This window comes from Agelaius phoeniceus, chromosome 3 (genome assembly GCF_051311805.1).
Source record: "Agelaius phoeniceus isolate bAgePho1 chromosome 3, bAgePho1.hap1, whole genome shotgun sequence".
In the NCBI taxonomy this organism is placed as follows: domain Eukaryota; kingdom Metazoa; phylum Chordata; class Aves; order Passeriformes; family Icteridae; genus Agelaius; species Agelaius phoeniceus.
In genome coordinates this window covers 54,248,911-54,266,174 of record NC_135267.1, presented here as the reverse complement: position 1 = coordinate 54,266,174, position 17,264 = coordinate 54,248,911, and the positions used below count along the sequence as shown (strand labels likewise).

The 17,264-nt window shown below is 45.7% G+C and overlaps 1 protein-coding gene across 1 annotated transcript in view; it reads right to left on the bottom strand.

Annotated features, from left to right (window-relative positions):
• The window catches only part of RSPO3 (R-spondin 3), a 58,161-nt gene extending 47,142 nt beyond the window's left edge, over nt 1–11,019 (bottom strand). Inside the window, exon 1 of the mRNA XM_054630318.2 lies at nt 10,874–11,019. Coding sequence (XP_054486293.1) covers nt 10,874–10,970 — 97 coding nt within the window. The 5' untranslated portion in view covers nt 10,971–11,019. The remainder of the gene's footprint in view (nt 1–10,873) is intronic.
• Between the last annotated feature and the right edge of the window lie 6,245 nt (nt 11,020–17,264).

The following is a 17,264-nucleotide window of genomic DNA, read 5'->3' as shown; positions in this document are numbered from 1 at the left end:
GCTAGAAGCAGAATCAGTCCCTTAAACTTTGTGACATGTTTATTCTGCCTAAACCATGTCCCATTAAAAACAATGCAGAGGCTCTAATTGAAAACTTTGGGTTAGTATGGCATGTGCCTTATGATTGTGACATTTCTGTTTGCTGGTAAAAGAGAGGAATATTGTCTTTCCTTGCACGTGCACCAGATGCAGTTACAGAAGTGTACCCATATGCATGGCCAACCCCAGGAACATCAGCAGCAGCGCTGCTGCATTGTCACAGTGGCAAGGAAAGACCCTTTTCACTGGAACCACCAATTTTCCCTGCCTAGAGCATAATCTCAGGAGCATCATCTTCCTTCCAAGTGGTTAAGTAAAATTCCCAGCCTAGTGATGCAGGTCATTTGAAAAGCAAGGAAGGTTTCATAACCTAAAAGGGAAGGGTCCATATCACTTTCTAGTACAGTTTTAAACATGACAAGCTAATCAGAAAGAAAAGAGGGTCCCCTACCAAGCTTCCCAGGCAATTTTTTTTGCTGTTCTTTAATTTACCATTTGGTTTAACCTACATAAAACTAATAATTTTGTTTTCCATGACCAAACAGATGATAAGAACAGTGGGAGAAGAGATGGAGTTTTCAGATAAACCAAAGGACTTCACATGGAGTCAAAAACTTCTACCTGAGGTTATTAGCATGAATTTCACCTATATTTTAAGACAATCTCAAAGTGAAGATACTTTAATTCTTGCTTGTGTTGATGTGAACTTTTATGTATGTATAGGAGCGCATACATATAGATAGATATATAGATATTAATGTGTAGGGGAGAAGGGAGAGATGACAATGCATAAGCATAAGTTTTTCCAATTCTAGGACAACAACTGTGGGGTCAGAGGGTTCCAGGGAATTAACTATATAAGCCAGAGAATGTTTCTGTAGGAGTTAAGGAAGATGAGATGGAAGATTCTACTTCTGAATAAACTCTCTTATATGGAGTACTGCAATTTCTGTGACTGATCTCTTTTGAACAAGATGTGCCCAAGGTCTCTGCATACTTCCAGATGAAAAACACAGGCCCTTTTTCCTGTTCCCAGAAGTAACCACAGCCAGTCATGGAACCAGACTAGAAGGCTCAACCAGCAAGTATCATAGATGAATAACTTACTTTTCAAGAAATTATGCAAGGCTTCAAAAAGGATTATGGATTGACTTTCATAATGCTTGGTGGTCTTTTAGTGGTAGCTATGGTTAGAATCCTCCTCTATCACATAATCAAGAAAGTGTGGAAATTCAAGAGAATGCTACTCTTTTGATTAATCTATTTTATCTGGAATTGGGTGTGATTTATCCTGTGGGAAAAATGAACTCCTCTGCTCACTGGGTAGCTGGAAATGATGTGTTTTCAGAAAGAGGTGAATAGCAGCCTGTCCTCATCTTGAACTGGTACAGTTCACAGTTTCCTTTGTGGCCAGCCAGATCCTGGCAGAGTAGTAAGATGCCCCCAACTCTGATCACTCCCCACTCAGTGCTTCTAACCTCCATAAAGCTTGGGAAGACTTGTGATTAGCAGAGTATCCAGGTACAATATGTAGATACCTCATAAATGAAAGCGTGTTTGAAATTTCCTCCATAATTTTTACGTTCATAGAGTGATTGAGACAATACAACCATAATATATGAGACAATACAACCATAATATATGTCACTGCTTGTTAAATACTGAACTCAGAGTTAGTAGTGTGGCAGCTTACTTGCTCTATGTTTGAAGGAAGCTGGGGCTTTAAAGCAGTATCTTAGTAATTACTCAGATGAATGAACATGGTACCACTTCATGGAAAAGAATAAGCACTTTCAAATCATATTGATTTTGTAGATTTGTAGCAGAAATAAATTATGCCAGTGGAGATAAAATGCAATATTTTTGTCCACAATCTGTCTAAGGGAACTAATTTCTTATGTTTATCTGTTCCTCGAAATTACTTTCAGAAATAATTATTCTTCAGAAATAATGTATGACTTAAGCAGCAATGAGGATGCCCTTTAGCTGACATTCACTCAAAGTTGAATCCTACTGACAGATTTTTACACCTCTGAAACTTCTCCTCAACTGGTAGCTTAAAAAGCACATTTAAATAATTTTATTCCTAAAGTTGGGGCCTTGATCTTAAAAATACTTGTCTGGGACATAGCACAAGTTATAAATTCTACACTCTCATACAGAATTCTACTTTCCCTTTTAATACGCCCTCAACTCTGAAACTTGTCAATTGCCCAACTCTTCATAAAACATAAACACAAGAGACAAATGTGTGATTTCATTTTGGACTGTAAAACAGAAACTGTTGTGGGGTTTCTTTTTTTTCTTTTGCAAAACACAAAATCATGTCATTTATTTGCCTTCCAGGCCTTCAGGATCTTGCTATTAAACATCTGTGGCTAGTATGCCCAGCATAAGAAGTTCTCATTTCAGCTGATTATTTTTAGTCCTGTGTTATACTAAAACTTCTGGAATCTTCATCCATCCCCATGTGTTTGCGAAATACTTGCACTTAATATCTTCTGACTCTCATGTTGAATAAATAGCCTTTGCTCCCACTTTTCTATTTGGGAGGGCTAGCTCTTCCCTCGGCAGTAACATCAAGTAATATAACACCAGCAACTCATTATTCAGTGGCATAGAAAAAGTGAAATTAATAATGAACATTCTAGGAAAAGGAAACAAGGTTATGAAACACTTGCCGACACTGGTTTGTGTAATCTTCATGAATAAGCAACTCAATAATGCTGGGCAAGTGTGTGTGGGAGGCTCATTCTGGAGAAACTGGCTGTTTTCCTCTCTCTGACTAGTTGAGCTGTTATGATAAAAAATGTTGTTGCTAAAGAAACCTGTAATAAATCCTTATGGGAGTATTGCATGTGCTGATAACATACATAAACTTTGTAAACATATTAAAGTGTCGGGTTTTAGTAGCTCTGGTTCATGTGGACGTTCGTAAAAGTTTTTCAAGGAATGCAATGGAAAGCTTGTTCCACCAGCTGGTTGCTCCTATGATTCTGGTTTACATGAGGACCTTGTCTTCCTTCCCCTTGAAACACAGCCTCACCCTGTAGGAAGCTGCGTTAAAATATCTAAGCCCTACCTCTGCTGTGACTTTCCATGAAAACACTACCACCAGTGAAGCTGTGTACCCAGGGAGTTATCTGGGGAGAAGTGGGGTAGATAAGCTGATGCTTGGTAGATTTATGCTGTTCCAAAAATCCCTGCTTTGTGTCATGATGAACTCCATTGACACCTTCATCAAAGTACAGCTGGGAGCTCTGAGGAAGATATTTCAGTTGCCTTTTAGTAGGTAAGAAGAGTTGGGTGCCTACAAAAAGGAAAAAATCCAGCACGCTGAACAAAGGAGCCTTAACCTGGTCTGAAAAGATGAGGTCAGAAACTGTATCAAATCCTGGATGTCCAGGGAATTGAGGTGCCCTGGCACTACTACACTGCACTGAAAACCAGTACATTCTTTAACAAAAGAAAGGAGAATTCACTCTTTTCCTCTGAAACATACCAAGAAGGAAGCAGCAGCCCTGCTGCCCCTTAACGCATCCAAAAGCTTAGCTGCTAAAACATTTGGCCAGGAATGGAAAACCTAAGCAAAATTCTTCCATATAGCACAACTCTAGCCTATCTGTATTGCTATGCTCTAAGAAAGTGATGTTTTTCACCTGGATTTGCATGTAATCTCAGGTTGCCGCTCACACCAATTTTAGTTTGCACAGGAAAGACAAGGGCTTGAGGGCTGGGTATGGAGCAGGAAGGCATGTGACTTTAGTCCAATGTCAGTAAGCAATCATCTGCAATATTGTGTGCTCCGTGCGGAGGAACTTGGCATTGATATATTTATTATTTGTTGCTATTTATTCATTGCATTTTTTTAACACAGGGTTTCTTTAAGAGAAAATTTCAAAGTCGCTGCATGAAAGGATCTGAGCACAGACAGACGTTCAGTGCCAGTAAGATGAAACATCACGTTAGAAATTACAGAGCATCTGAGAAATGTCCATGTGTTGAGGGTGAGGTGGAAATTAAGCATTATTTGAAGGTGAGTGACTAATATTTAAATCCTGTCCCAGACACACCTTAGGCACCTCATGTCCAGTTCTTGGATGTGAGCCTTTCTGTGTTTGCCCTTGCCCTTTACAGGAAGCCACAGGAATCACACATCGTTACTATCCCAACATCTATCAATGACCTCCTGTTTCATTTTACAGTGCCTCAAAATCTTCTTTACCCTGCAGAATATATTAAATGTCTGAAATCCCGTTGAGGACCTTGCAATTTTAAACACGAAACCTATCAGGATGCTATACTGACACACATTAAGAAGCTCGAAAGTATAAAGTTTATAGCAGCACTGTGAGAACTTGGTGTAAACCTGTGGTTTGGAGTTTTACTTTTATTTAAAAGTACTACTACAAGCATTCCTTTATGCTCTTCCTCCTCTTGTTTGGAGCCAAGGAGCCAAAATATCAGTGCAAGCCTGGGGTGCTGCTTCAAGCTGCCAGGAGCTCAGTGGCACTGCCACAGCCAAAGGCTCTCCCAGTTCAGCTCTGATTCCCCATGGGTGAATTCTTGCCTAGGAGCACTGGAGCAAGATGTGTTTTGTGGCTCCTTTACTTCAGTGGCTGTTGTATTTGTTTACAAGAGTAAGTAACACTAACATTTTAAAATGCAAGGTCGATAGCTCATAATCTGGAAACTGAAACACACAGAAATGTTTATTAGTCAGCTGTCGGACAACCGTAGTACAATCATTCCTTAAGAAGCATTGCTCATTGCACTGCTCTGTTCTAGCAACAAAAATAAGGTTAAAGTACTCATTAATAAAATCTGTTGGATTTTATTATGACAAAACACCTAATTTTAATGATTCTTCTGTCACCAAAAGCTCAGTTATTCAACTATTTATAAAAGAGTTGCAGCTCTCATGTTTTTTGGGTTTTTTTTTTTGAGAGCCATAGCACGTTTTGCATGAATAAATGTTCCCTGAGTACTTTCTTCTGAAGCATTGTTTGTGGTAATAGCAGACAGTTTTGTATAAAAATGTGCATGGTTTCAGCTGCCTTTTGTCATCTGATAAGATTGCTTTGTTCAGAATTATTTTGGTAAAAACATTGGCAAAGTGATTTTGAGTCGTTCAGACTCCAAAATTAGAAGTGAGACAAAAATATTTTTTTATTAGCTTTTATATCTCCTCCACCAAGCTTTCGCAACTTCTACTTTAATTTCTAACAAAAGGGACAATTCACTGCAGGGGAAAATTCGTTCTTGAGAACATCATAGTTTTAATGGAGGAGTGTTGCTAGTAGTCACTGTCTATAAATGATTGAGTATGAAATGACAGACAGCTTGCTAATGTTAGCGATAAAGTGCAGTGGTGCAGCCACTACACTTGCTCTGCAAACCAGAGAGCAAAACGAGCATGCTAAGCAAGAGAAAATGAGTAAGTCTGTTTTTTGAGTTCTAGCTCAGATTTTATCAGGTGTAACTTCCATAGTCTCCAGTGAAAAATTTATAGCAAGAAGAAACAGCAGAATGGGGATTGGCAAAGGCTTGGTATGTTAAAGGCAAAGCTCAAAAGAAGAAATTAGTCTCAGTTAACTTGTTTGGCTTCAGTTGGCTCAATTGGTGGAAGTAGTAAAATAATGATACTTTTCATATGATTAAGAAAGAGACTGCCTCCCAAGCAACTTAAGTATGATAGTTTTGAAAGGTAAGAGTCATTGTTTCAGCCTCTTTAGGGGCTTTACATTTTGGAATCATGCAATTTTGCAAGTATTTTAGTATGGGATTTCTTCCAAATTCAAAATGTATCCTGAGGTCCTGCAGAAAAAAGCTCACTACAGCTGCAGCATAGTCCATAGGATTTTCTCCACTGAAAGTAAAGGAGGCATGTTCAAGCTCTAAAACCTTCTTACTAATAATAGCAATATTTTATTCTCTTTGCAGAGAGAAATAGGACTTTTCATGTATTTTCAGGTATACCATCCTACATCATTATCTTTGAGAAGTTGTAGTAACATATATTTAAAGTCTAACATGAATTTTATCTAGTATAAGAAATGTCTTCAGCGGGTTATAGAAAAAAAATTAAAATTATCACCCTTTTAGATATCAGGTATGAAATGGGAACTGCTCAGCAATGTCCTTTAGTCTCTGGGGATAACAACACTTATCATTCCACATGTGCTGGTATGATCAGGCACAGATTTTACATATATACCAAGTTATTTTTTTAAAAATAACACAAGCAGTCCATCCTTATCACACTTCAAAAGCTTTCAGAGATTGGTAGTGATTTTCTGATATTTAATTTTTTAAGATATCTCGACAATGAGATATGTTCACAGTTTACAACAACACGATGGAACAGCTTCTGTTTCCAATGACTGCAATAGGAATTTTAAATGGGCAGATTCTCATCCAAAAAACGAAAAATATTGTTTCATTGGAAAAAAGAAAAGGACATACTTGTTGCTATCAAAGTATTTACCCTCACAGTGCTAATATGAAGGGATTAGAGAAAAAATTATCAGCAGCATACAAACACTTTGAAAGAGAACTAACAGTAATTCAATCCTGCCCAAGGGGTGCTGCTTGATGGCTGCTTGCCTGGCTAACTTCTGCTTAAAACTGTTACACCAAGATACAAAATTATTTCTATTTTTAAAAATTAGTGACAATATCTATATTACATACGAACTCTGTAGTACTGCCATCTGTGATGTGCAAACCCTGAACATACGTGTAGATATCTATAATATATATAGGTGGTGAACTATTAAAAGAATTGTTTCTACAATGAAGTCTTATTTTAATTAGTAATTTAATTCCTTTTTTCTTGCTGACATTCTACCTCCATGTGAATTACACCCTCCTCAAGAGTATAAAAAGACTGAAGAAATAATTTCACCAGTTGGTGTTTTGTCAATATTTTCCCGGTTTGTTTCAATTTATATAGCTATCTATACAAATGGGCTGTTAAAAGCCTCCCTAATTTTGAGTTTGTAAGTAGTTGTATGCAAACCAAACCAGAGATGCAGAGTGTTTGCAGACTGGAGCACTCCACTAGCAATTGTGACCAGAAGTAGATGCTGGAAGACCTGCAGTCCCACATCAGCAGAGGAATGGACAGAGGAGCAATGGAAGGCAGGCAGGAGGGAAGGCAGGAAGGCAGGAAGGCAGGAAGGCAGGAAGGCAGGAAGGAAGGAAGGAAGGAAGGAAGGAAGGAAGGAAGGAAGGAAGGAAGGAGCACTGGGTATCCTGGACGTGCTATTGTAGTGAAAGGCAGGAGACAATTTGATGGGCTACCAATAATCACGGGAGCTCTACATCCAAATTGCATTTCCATAAAGTCATACATATTATTTTAGCCACAAATGTAGGAGTGTAGTAGAAATACAGAACTTTCTATCAGTTTACTTATTCTGGATTTCCAAGTTTAGTCCATGGCTCACTGCTAGTCCACAGGGCCATGGCAAATGGTCTGCCGGTCACTCACAGACCCGCAGCAAATAATACTTCATTTCCGTCTACTAGAAGGTCAGTGAGAGATGTACATAACTGTCAGTACTAAGTTTTGGGGGTTGGTAGTAGTCTGCAGAGCCAAAATATTTTGGAGCTATTGACTTGATCATCCTTTTTTTTCTAAGCAAACTGCAATCACTGGCCAATACACAGAAATTCTTATTTATTGGTACGCTAGTCTATACTCAGCTGCATATTACTCTGTCTTGTAAGACTCAAACTAGCAACTTTGTTAATCTTGATTGCTCTTATCAGAATAAAACCACAAATTTCTCTGCTAGTGGTATGTTTGCTTTTAACTTTTATTGTGTTCTATGTCTAATTCTGGACCCAATCATCTGTCTGCACTTTGTTGTTGACTTCAGAGGAGTTTTATCTCTCCGCAGCTGACTATATCTTTACTACTGATCACGGGACAGAAACTCAGGACTCCCCAGCTAGAAAATTCAGTAGGAGTTTGGAGAGCAAAAGGATTGCGAACTAGATATTTCTCATAGGAAGGATACTTTGGCAATAGGTACAAAATAAGTAATGCTTCAGGACCAGATCCTTCTGATGGGATAATTTAACAAATGAACTTCAATTTATACCAGCTGGGACTCTGGCATGGTATATTCTGAATTAGCCAGTTCAGATTTTATAATTACTTTAAAATATGTAAGTCTGCAATATAATACATGGAGTGGAGGACTCTGATAATAACCAAAACAAAGTAACGTGGGCTCACTGACTGCTTGATGGGAACTTATTTGTATTATATTTAAAAATAAGCAGGTTAAAGAGAAATTTTAAAATATTTCCCTAGAAATGTGCTTATGATTTGTGACTAACGGAGACTATCTCAGCAAAAGAAACAGAAATCCAGGGAAAGTCTTCCACGGAGTAGATTAATTTGGCAGGTGCCGTCTTTATCTGCACACTATAATTATAATAAAGTTGCACTATTCACTAACAGCGATTCATAGGTTTTTAAAGCCAAAGTGATTCGTGCAAGTGATCATAACCACTTTTATAATCTTTCATAAACACTCACTCTCTAATTCTTTCCTTCAAGCTAAGTAACCACTATTTATACCAAATCGTGTTTTGCAACCAGCTGGACTTGAAGACCTCGGCCACTAGATGATGCATAGCACATCCAGGTGAGGTGTTCTGAAAGGCTTTTTGCCTTCGCTGCCAAAATAACGAGCCATATTCCCATTCTGACCCTCTAGCTGTGGTTTTCCAGCCACTTGTTCTGCTCTGAATTTATCTTAACTCCTACACTTCAACCATAAAAACTTTGTCATAAAAACTTCGAGCAAGTGCTCAGTACCTTCTCCACGGTGTACCAACCAGCTAAATGTTCGCGGCCAACCCTTCCGCCCAATTGCCCGAAAGCTGTCCCGCTGTGCAGGTTGCCTGAGGACGAGCGAGGTGGGACGGCGCTCTCCGGGAAGAGCCCGGCGCCTCTGCCCCGCCGCTCGGAGGCGGCGGCCGGGGGCAGGAGGCAGCCCTGCCTTCTCCCGCCGAGAGCGGGGCAGCTCCGTGCCGAGCCGAGCCGAGCCGAGCCGTGCGGCGGGAGCCGAGCACCTGCAGCCGCGGGCTGCCCGCCGCGGCACGGGACAGCAGAGGTCGCCGCCGGCCCGGCGCTGGCCCGGCGCGCCGCGCTCCAGGTGCCTGCCGGAGCGAGTTCGGGAGGAGGGGGCCCCGCGCTGCCCCCCGAGCCCTGCCGTGCCCCCAGCCCCGGGCTGAGCCTCTGCCGAGCCCGTGGGGCAGCCCTACGGCTGAGGGTGGGGGGCAGCCGCAGCTTGCGGGCCCGCGGTCGCCAGGGGTTAAAGGAGTGGGTGGGAGGTGATGGAGGCTGCGGAGCCCTCCCTTGCCAAGGATAATAAACCGGATGCCCTGACATGTTTTACTTAGCCCTTAGTGCTCCCTCGCTGTGAGGCCGTGGGGATCGGAGGGCTGGAGTCCCGGTCCCTCTCGTCCGCAGCTCCGCTTTAGGGGCACTTTAGGTGAATCAAAACTTGTTTGCAGGAGGCAAACCATACAAAGGAGGCTTTCAAGGGCCAGCCGTGCCAAGCAGGGCAAGGGAGCGAAGGCTGAGCAGGAGAAAATTAAAATAACAGTACCTCCCCTCCCTGAGGAAGTAACTCAGTTACTTCTTGCTGATGAAGTGCAGGGGGCTGTGTTTTATGACATTTCCTCGGTGTCTGCAGCTGTCAGGGGGAGCGGACAGGCATGAGCAGCCCCTCCGCGGTGGGTGCGCAGAAAACGCCTCCTCTCCCGAAACAGCGGCGGGTCCCATTCAGGCGGGGTGGCGAGGCCGGGTCGGGGGCACGTCCCGCCGGCCTCCGCCGCCGCATCCCGCCTCATCCACGGCTCCTTGCGGCAGGGTCACGGCAGGGCTCCGGCCGGCGGCACTGCCGGAGGTGACACCGCGGATTCGAGCCCACACCGCACCCCCACGCCGGAGCCAGAGACCGCCTGACCGTGGCAGCGCCCCGCGACCTGGACAGCGACTTCCCGAGGGGGCGACTCGCTGCTGCCTCCCTGTTCTCTCTTCCCCGATGACGGGGGGCTCTCCTTTCTAACACTCACGGGGGGCAGGCAGCTTTTGCCAGCACCCTGGGCGCTACACCTCGCCCTCCCGGCCCCCGCCTGCCTCTGCCCCGGACCCGGGCGGAGATGGACCGGCGCCGGTTAAATCAGAAGGGATGGACTCGCCTCATCCCATGGGATTAAAATCTAAAAATTTTTAAAAATTTAAAAAATTCAGGGGCCACGGTCCCAGGACGGTGGCAGTGGGTGACTAGTGGCCAGCGGAGGCTGAAAGCCAACGGGCCGGACAGAGCCGCGACATCCCCAGCCCCCCTCTGCATTGCCGGGCGCCCAGGCTTAACCTATAGCGATAATCCGTACTGCCCGCTCTTGGGAAGGGGGCTTCCTGACCGGGATGGAGAAAGGCGCTTAGGGCATACCGGCAAGAAGTTACCTGTCGTGTCATCGCCCCTTCCCTTCAGAAAGAGGGACCTAAGAAAGGACGTTCCCTTTCACCAGAAATTAAAATGTAAAGCACCAGACGCAGGTCTTCCCAGAGCCCGCGCTGCTCATCCCGGTGAGGTGAGAAAGAAGAGCAGAGAGAGGTCAAAAATCTCTTTCATCCCTTCAGTTGAATGAAACTGCCTGCAAATCCGCTCGGCCGTGCTGCTGACGCGGGATTTAGTTCCCAGCGCGCTCGCCCGGGCACCGGGGGCACGGAACCCCCCGGACAGGTGAACAGCACAACGAGAGGAACCAGAAGTTTTCAAAGTATAAATCTCTTCGCACTTACTTCTTCCCTGTCGCCGTACCCTGGAGGCGTGCTGGCTGCCAATGTATTCCATAAAGTTCAAAGTGATAAAAAACCAAGAAATCAGTCGCAATTGCATAGTAACCCTTTGAGAGTTCGACTTCTCCTTTTCGTCCTTTTTTTCTTTCCTTAAAAAAAGAAATAATAAACCGGGGTGGTAGGCGGCAAGGGATGAACACAGCAGCAGAAATACCTGCACTGAGATCCAAAGCTGGGCTTGGCCGGCTTGATGTCTTTTGCCTTTTTTTTTTTCTTCCTTTTTTTTTTTTTTTTTTTTTCCTTTCCCTTCCCCTTCGCTTTTCCTATTGCACTTTCCAGCAGTCTGCCCCGCTACCTGCCGCAAACCTCAGAGGGCAGTCAGCAGCGCAGAGGAGCCGAGCAGCCGCCGCCGGGGTCCATGCCGGGCCGGCGGCCGGCAGCATGTTGTGAGGGTGCCGGGGTGCGTGCGGCTGTGCGCGCCCGTGTGTGCGCCGGGCGGGCGAGGTGCCGACAGGACGGATGGATGGATGGCGGTGGGAGAGGAGTGTGCGAGGGCGGGAGCGGCGGGGGGGCAGAGGGAGGACCCAGCCCCGCCGCCGCCGATCCGGAGCAGCCGCGCTCTGCGCCGCGGGCACCGCCAGCCGCCGGGCGCAGGTGGGCCGGGCCCCCCCGGCTCTCCCGCCCGCCGACCAGGAGCCCCCGGGCTTCATGCGGGAGCTGCTCCTCAGCGGGGCCCCGGGGGAGAGGCCCCGGGGCGGGGCGCGCCGGGAGGAGGCGAGCCCCAGCGCCCCGGCACGGCGGGAGGAGGCTCCCCGCTCCCGGCAGAGCCCCCTCGGGGCAGCGGCGCCCGAGCATCCTCCGGCAGCGGGGCCCGCGCCGGCAGCCCCCTCCCGCAGGTCTCCGCTCGCCTCCCCTCCGCCGCCGGCCTCGCCGGGGTCACGGCGGAGATGTCGCTGCCCCCCGCGCCCCGGCCCCGCCGTGGGGAGGGGCGCCCCCACTCGCCGGGGGGACGGGGCGGGGTGCTCAGCCCTTCCCTGCGGAGGGGCACACGGCGCGGCACCCTCTCTTCCCCGAGTTTGCCCCTTACATCCCGGCTCGCAGTGAAGGTGGGGAGATGGGAGTGGGGCGCTGCGGGGTCTCCTGCCTCTCGGGATTTTTTTTCTCCGTTGTGGCCTTTCCCCACTGGGCAGGGGTTTTCCGGGGTGGCTTCTCCGGTGGGAAGGAGCAGAGCAAACCCGCGTGTCCTGCCGGGGTCGGGGACCGTCCCCACGGCCGGGGGACGGCAGGCGACACACGGGGCTGGCCCCGGGCCGGGGTCGAGCGGAGCCGTGAGCCCGGGGTGAGCACAGCAGCCTCTCGCCCCGGGACCGCCGGGAGCCTCAGCAGAGCGCCGGCAGCAAGGGCACAGCTCGTCTGCACCTCGGTGAAGCGAGGCAGCCTGTTTGACAGAAGGGTATCGCGTTTCTTTTCTCCTGCAAGAGTTTCCTTTTGGGGTGAAGGGGAAGGCTACAGAGGGAGTGTGAGGTTGATTCAAGGTAAAACTGGCGACTTCACTGAGCCCCCTCTCGCTTGCCTTCTTATCTCGGGTGCCTATCGCTGGGATGAGAGAGTAAGCCCTGTAAAGCGGCGCTGATCGCATCAAGAACCTCAATGGTGTGAGGAGCGGCCACTCTTATTTGTAACTGTTTTCCCCACTCTCTCCCCCCGCTGTCCCTCTCAGAGCTGTTAAATATCGGCACCATAAAATGTGGGGGATTTAAAGGTCTGTGGGAGGCTCCCTTTGAAAAGGACTCTGGGGAAAGTCTTTCTAATCCAGGATACTTGAGCCGGATGGGGTGGGATTGCCAGAGAGGCATAAAATAAAAATCATTCAGCAGACAAAACTAGGGGCTACCCTGACATGTAGAAAGTGCATTTGTCTCGATGTTTCGTTCCGTTGGAGGTTGAAACTCCTTGTGTGCTAGTGTGTACGTATAAATAGCTGAGCAAGCCAGGCGAGTGGCATAAATAAACAAGGCAGTGGAGAAAGGATGGGACATGTATTTGAGCCAACCTGCAGCTAGCCAGTCAACTCACTCGAGCAGCATTAGCACCAGTGGGCAGAGAAAGCATGTCAAAAAATAAACGCTCCGAGAGAAACATAAGGAAAACATTAAACAAATGGGGAGTGCAACTCCCTCTCCTTGCTCTGACAAAGCACGACTGAGAAACTCTGCTCACTGTCTCTCCAGCCTCTTCCCTTCGCTGTGTCCTCGCTCCAGCAGAGATGCGTGGGACAGATGTGTTGGGAGAGAGCCCCGGGGACTGCTTGGGTCACCCAAGAGCCTCAGCAGAACCGACTTGTGGAGTGTGCACCAACTCAGGGCCAAGCAGTAGGGCAGGGCATGCATGAGTGACCAGCAGCGGGGGGGAGAGGTGGTTTATTGGCTGTGGAAGAGGGGCAGAGACATAGACCGAGGAAAAAACAAAAGCTGTGCCTTGACTCAAGACAGGATCCAAAAAGCGGCAGGGTGAGAGGACGCCAGGAGCCTGGTTGCCTCCACAAACCAGCCCCATTAGGGGGGAAGAAAACCACCCAACAACAATAACAAGCTGAACCCATAAACAGTTACTGCCGTTCTGCGATAAAAGGGGAAGATTTATATTGTTGAAATGTGTGGAAGGAGCTTGTTCCAGAGCAAAACTCTGGCGTGCAATTCTCTGTTTATGTCGCTCATCCCGATGGATGAGATATCAGCGGCAAAGTTCAGGCTGACATCAGCCCTGGGGAGGCAGAGCCAGCGAGCGGGCTGGGCTGCGCAGGGCTGCACAGCTGTGCCTGGGCCTGCACTAGGTGGACAATCAGTTTTGGGGAGATGCAGCACACAAGAAGCCTCCCTTCACCAGGCTGGGAGATGTGAGGAGCAGCAGCAGCACACACTGGGAGGGAGCTGGATGCAGTGTGCTCTCCTTGCAAGCGAAACAGATGAATCGGAAACAGTTCCCAGGGTGGTTCAACGCGCCGCTCTGTTTTGGGGTTTATTAAAGAGGGTGGGGAGGGAAAGAATGGCTGATGGTCTCTGTGCTGCCGGAAAGTCAAATACGTCTGTTTTACGGAGCTGCAATGAAGCCAGCAGCAGGAGTCTGTAAAATCAACTAGGTATTGTTTTGCTGTGGTTTGGATTTTTTTTTCTTTTTTTAAGGAGTGTAATCCTTTCGTCAAAGAGTAATAGTGTGTGGTGTTTTCACTATTGTAATTCCTGCCCATCCCATGCAAAATCCCATGGCTAGAAAATCTTGATTTCAGTTTTCCAAATAGCTAATACATTGTATTAGAGAAAAAGGTGGCCTCAGGATCCTCAGATTATATTGCAAATAAAATATTAATATTCAATTATTAGCTGATATTGTGTTTGCTTAAAATGGCACTCTAGTCATAAAAACTAGCCATGTGAACAGGACAGCTGAATGCTCACCCTTTGTCATTCTTCTCTAGACTGGAAATAGTTTGTGTAAGTGAACAAAAGAGTCAGTAATTTGCCTTTTCAACTTGGGAAACACAGTAAAGGAATAAAGGATTGCTTCTGATATATAACTTGAAAACGAAGCATACTGTGTCTGATACATATTCTTATTTTTCAGGTACTGATCAGGGTGTAGATGGCAGAGGTCAGACTCCACCACCAAGGATTCATTTCTGGTAGCAGCTTCCCCACAGATCTGGGTCAGTAATGTCTGAGAAGGGAGAAGGGTTGGAGGACTGGAGCAGGAGTCCTGAGTAACAGTTGCACAACTCGACGCATCTACTATTTGTTAAACACCCACAATATTCTTGGCACCACACAGGACCCCAAATCATGACAGTCTTTGCTCCAGATTTCTCTTTTCCTGTGCTAACTAAGGGCAAGCACAGTTGGCAAAGCACACAGAAAGACACCAATATATAAGAAATTACCCAGAACCCAGCCACCCACATACACACACACAGTTACACACACATAGATGTAAGTATTTGTGTTTCTGTGTGTGTGTCTTTTCCATATTTCCCAATCTGACAGTTGTTACTTCTCTCTGTGTTTCCTAACATAACCCATTTGTTATTTAGTCATGTTCAATTTAGGAGGTTAATCTCCTGTAACATCATGAGTATTCTCAAAAGCTGTTAATATCACAAACAGAAGATTGTACTTGAATAGTCTAAGTATACTGAAAAAAGTGAGTGATGAAAAATGCTTTACTCACAAGCTGAACTTAAGTATACTTTTTAAAAATAAACTGATTCCGAAAAATCCAGTCCCAATATTCTTAGTAATGTCTTTATGTTTCAGATATTTAAAATATCTAATGGCAGAACACTAACAACATGTGCAGCAGAGAACAATCCTACACTGGCAACAAATAGACTAGATGACCTAATTGATTTTTCCCATCTCCGACTTGTGCAATTCTGTCATTGTAATAAAATCCCAGTGTAATCAAAGTTTACAGGATCAGGTCCTAAATTAGCATGTCGATCTGGACTACCCCTCTGTCTGGGTCAGGTCCAAAGCCTGCTGCTGTCAGCTTGACCTTTTATCACTCTGAGAGAGGTTTGGATCTGGTCTTTGGGATCACACTGGAGGAGGGATGAATTGTTGTTTTATTGTATGCGTATTTGTGGGAAAAGCATACAAACAAATTTTGCAGCACAAACCTTCCAGATGCAGTTCAGTTAAGAAAGCCCAACAGGAAGGCCTCAAAATGAGAAGTTTTTGGCACAGAGGAAGTTTTAGCAGTTAATACGAGGATGATCAAACTGTGCTAAGTCATTGTTTCCCTGTATTCATCTATCAGTTGGTCTTCTCTTGGACTTGCGATCCAATTGTAAAACTCTTGGGATGCAGACCAACTTTTTGTTCTGTGTTTGCAGAATCTGTGCCTAGAGCAACTGTGTCTGCAAGAAAAAGTCTCAGCATTGCCATGGAAGTATCTGTGTATTTTGGGTGCAAATACTCATTCTAGAACTGAAGCAATTAACATAAATGTTTTTCTAATGTATGTTAAATTGAAAGAAACCCCAAAACTTTTGGTGTAGGCTTTAACCACCCAGAAGGCAATACTAGAATAACTGTATTGGCTTAAATTCATGCATCATTTTGCCCAAGTCTGCTTCTCCTGTGGTGACAGCCCATAGGGTGGAACTATCACTGGGTAAAGCTGGAGGATGTGAGTAACCAGCAACAAAGGTTCACTGCTGTCTGACACATCCATTTGTCTAGGCATTGATTTCTCTATGATTTCAGTACTTGGGAGGAGCTGTTTTCTCACTTTGGCAGTTTCCTGTGAATTTCTTTGGTGTTAATGTCCATCTAAGTAGATTCCACACTTGCCCAAGTGACTTGCTCATTCCCACTTCCTGGGCTCTGTTGGTCCAAGGGTTTGGGAAATATCTGGCTGAAAAATGAAACACAAAAAAGGCTTTTTTCAGCATATTCAGTTTCCTGGTTTGGTACACCATAAGGAAATTAAAAAACCTGACATGTAAAACAGTAAGGACAGGGAGTGTCTCAAATAGGTCAGTGAAGCAATCTCAGTCCCGTAGGTGAGATTACAAATGTAAGGTTCCTCGGAAAGGCAGGGACAAGGAACAAGCCCATTTCTCTGTGTGTGTGCTCACTCAGCGCACGGCGTGGGTGACGGGCAGGTTGCCTGGTGTTCACTCAGAGGAACAGGTGGGCATGAGGAAGGACAGTGGTGCACAGTCTTGATAGAGCTCATGTGCTGCAGTTCAGCTGTCCTCAGCAATGCCATCCCATTGCCAGGATACACTGAAGCAGCTCAGCTCCAGTGGCCTGAAGCCATAAGAGGTATTACAGAGCTGTAGGAGGTGTAGCTGAGGAACCGGGCAGCCACTGTCACAGCATGAGGAACAGAGCATACAACCATGGCTTACCCTGCCCTGTCCTTCACTAAACATCAGTAAATGTGTCACTGATACTTATTCTGTGGGATGTTTCAGTATTAGGGAGATAGTGCTGAGCAGTCTGGAACACTTCTGTACCCAAATGCTCTTGTTGCTTATTTCAAGTGAAATAAGTAAAGTGAAACTCTGGAAAATGGCAAAATGGTAGTCCTGAAGAATATTTATTCTCTGCCTGACTCTGGTGCACTGGTGACATGGGACTCTTCAGAAGGACTTTTAACCTCAAGCTTGATATCCATCACTATGTCTGGAGAGTTTGAAGCAATTGAACATGTTGCATCAGTTCATATTTTGCATTCAGTTCATCAGGGCTGAAAAAAGCCCTTGTACTTCTCTGAAGAGAAGTACAGACCTTCCCTAGTGAGAGCCTTACCCTTTTTGTGTACCTTCCAGCATATTTCTGACCTCTATTCACAAATGGAAAGAATCACATCGTGTTTTACTTCTGAACTT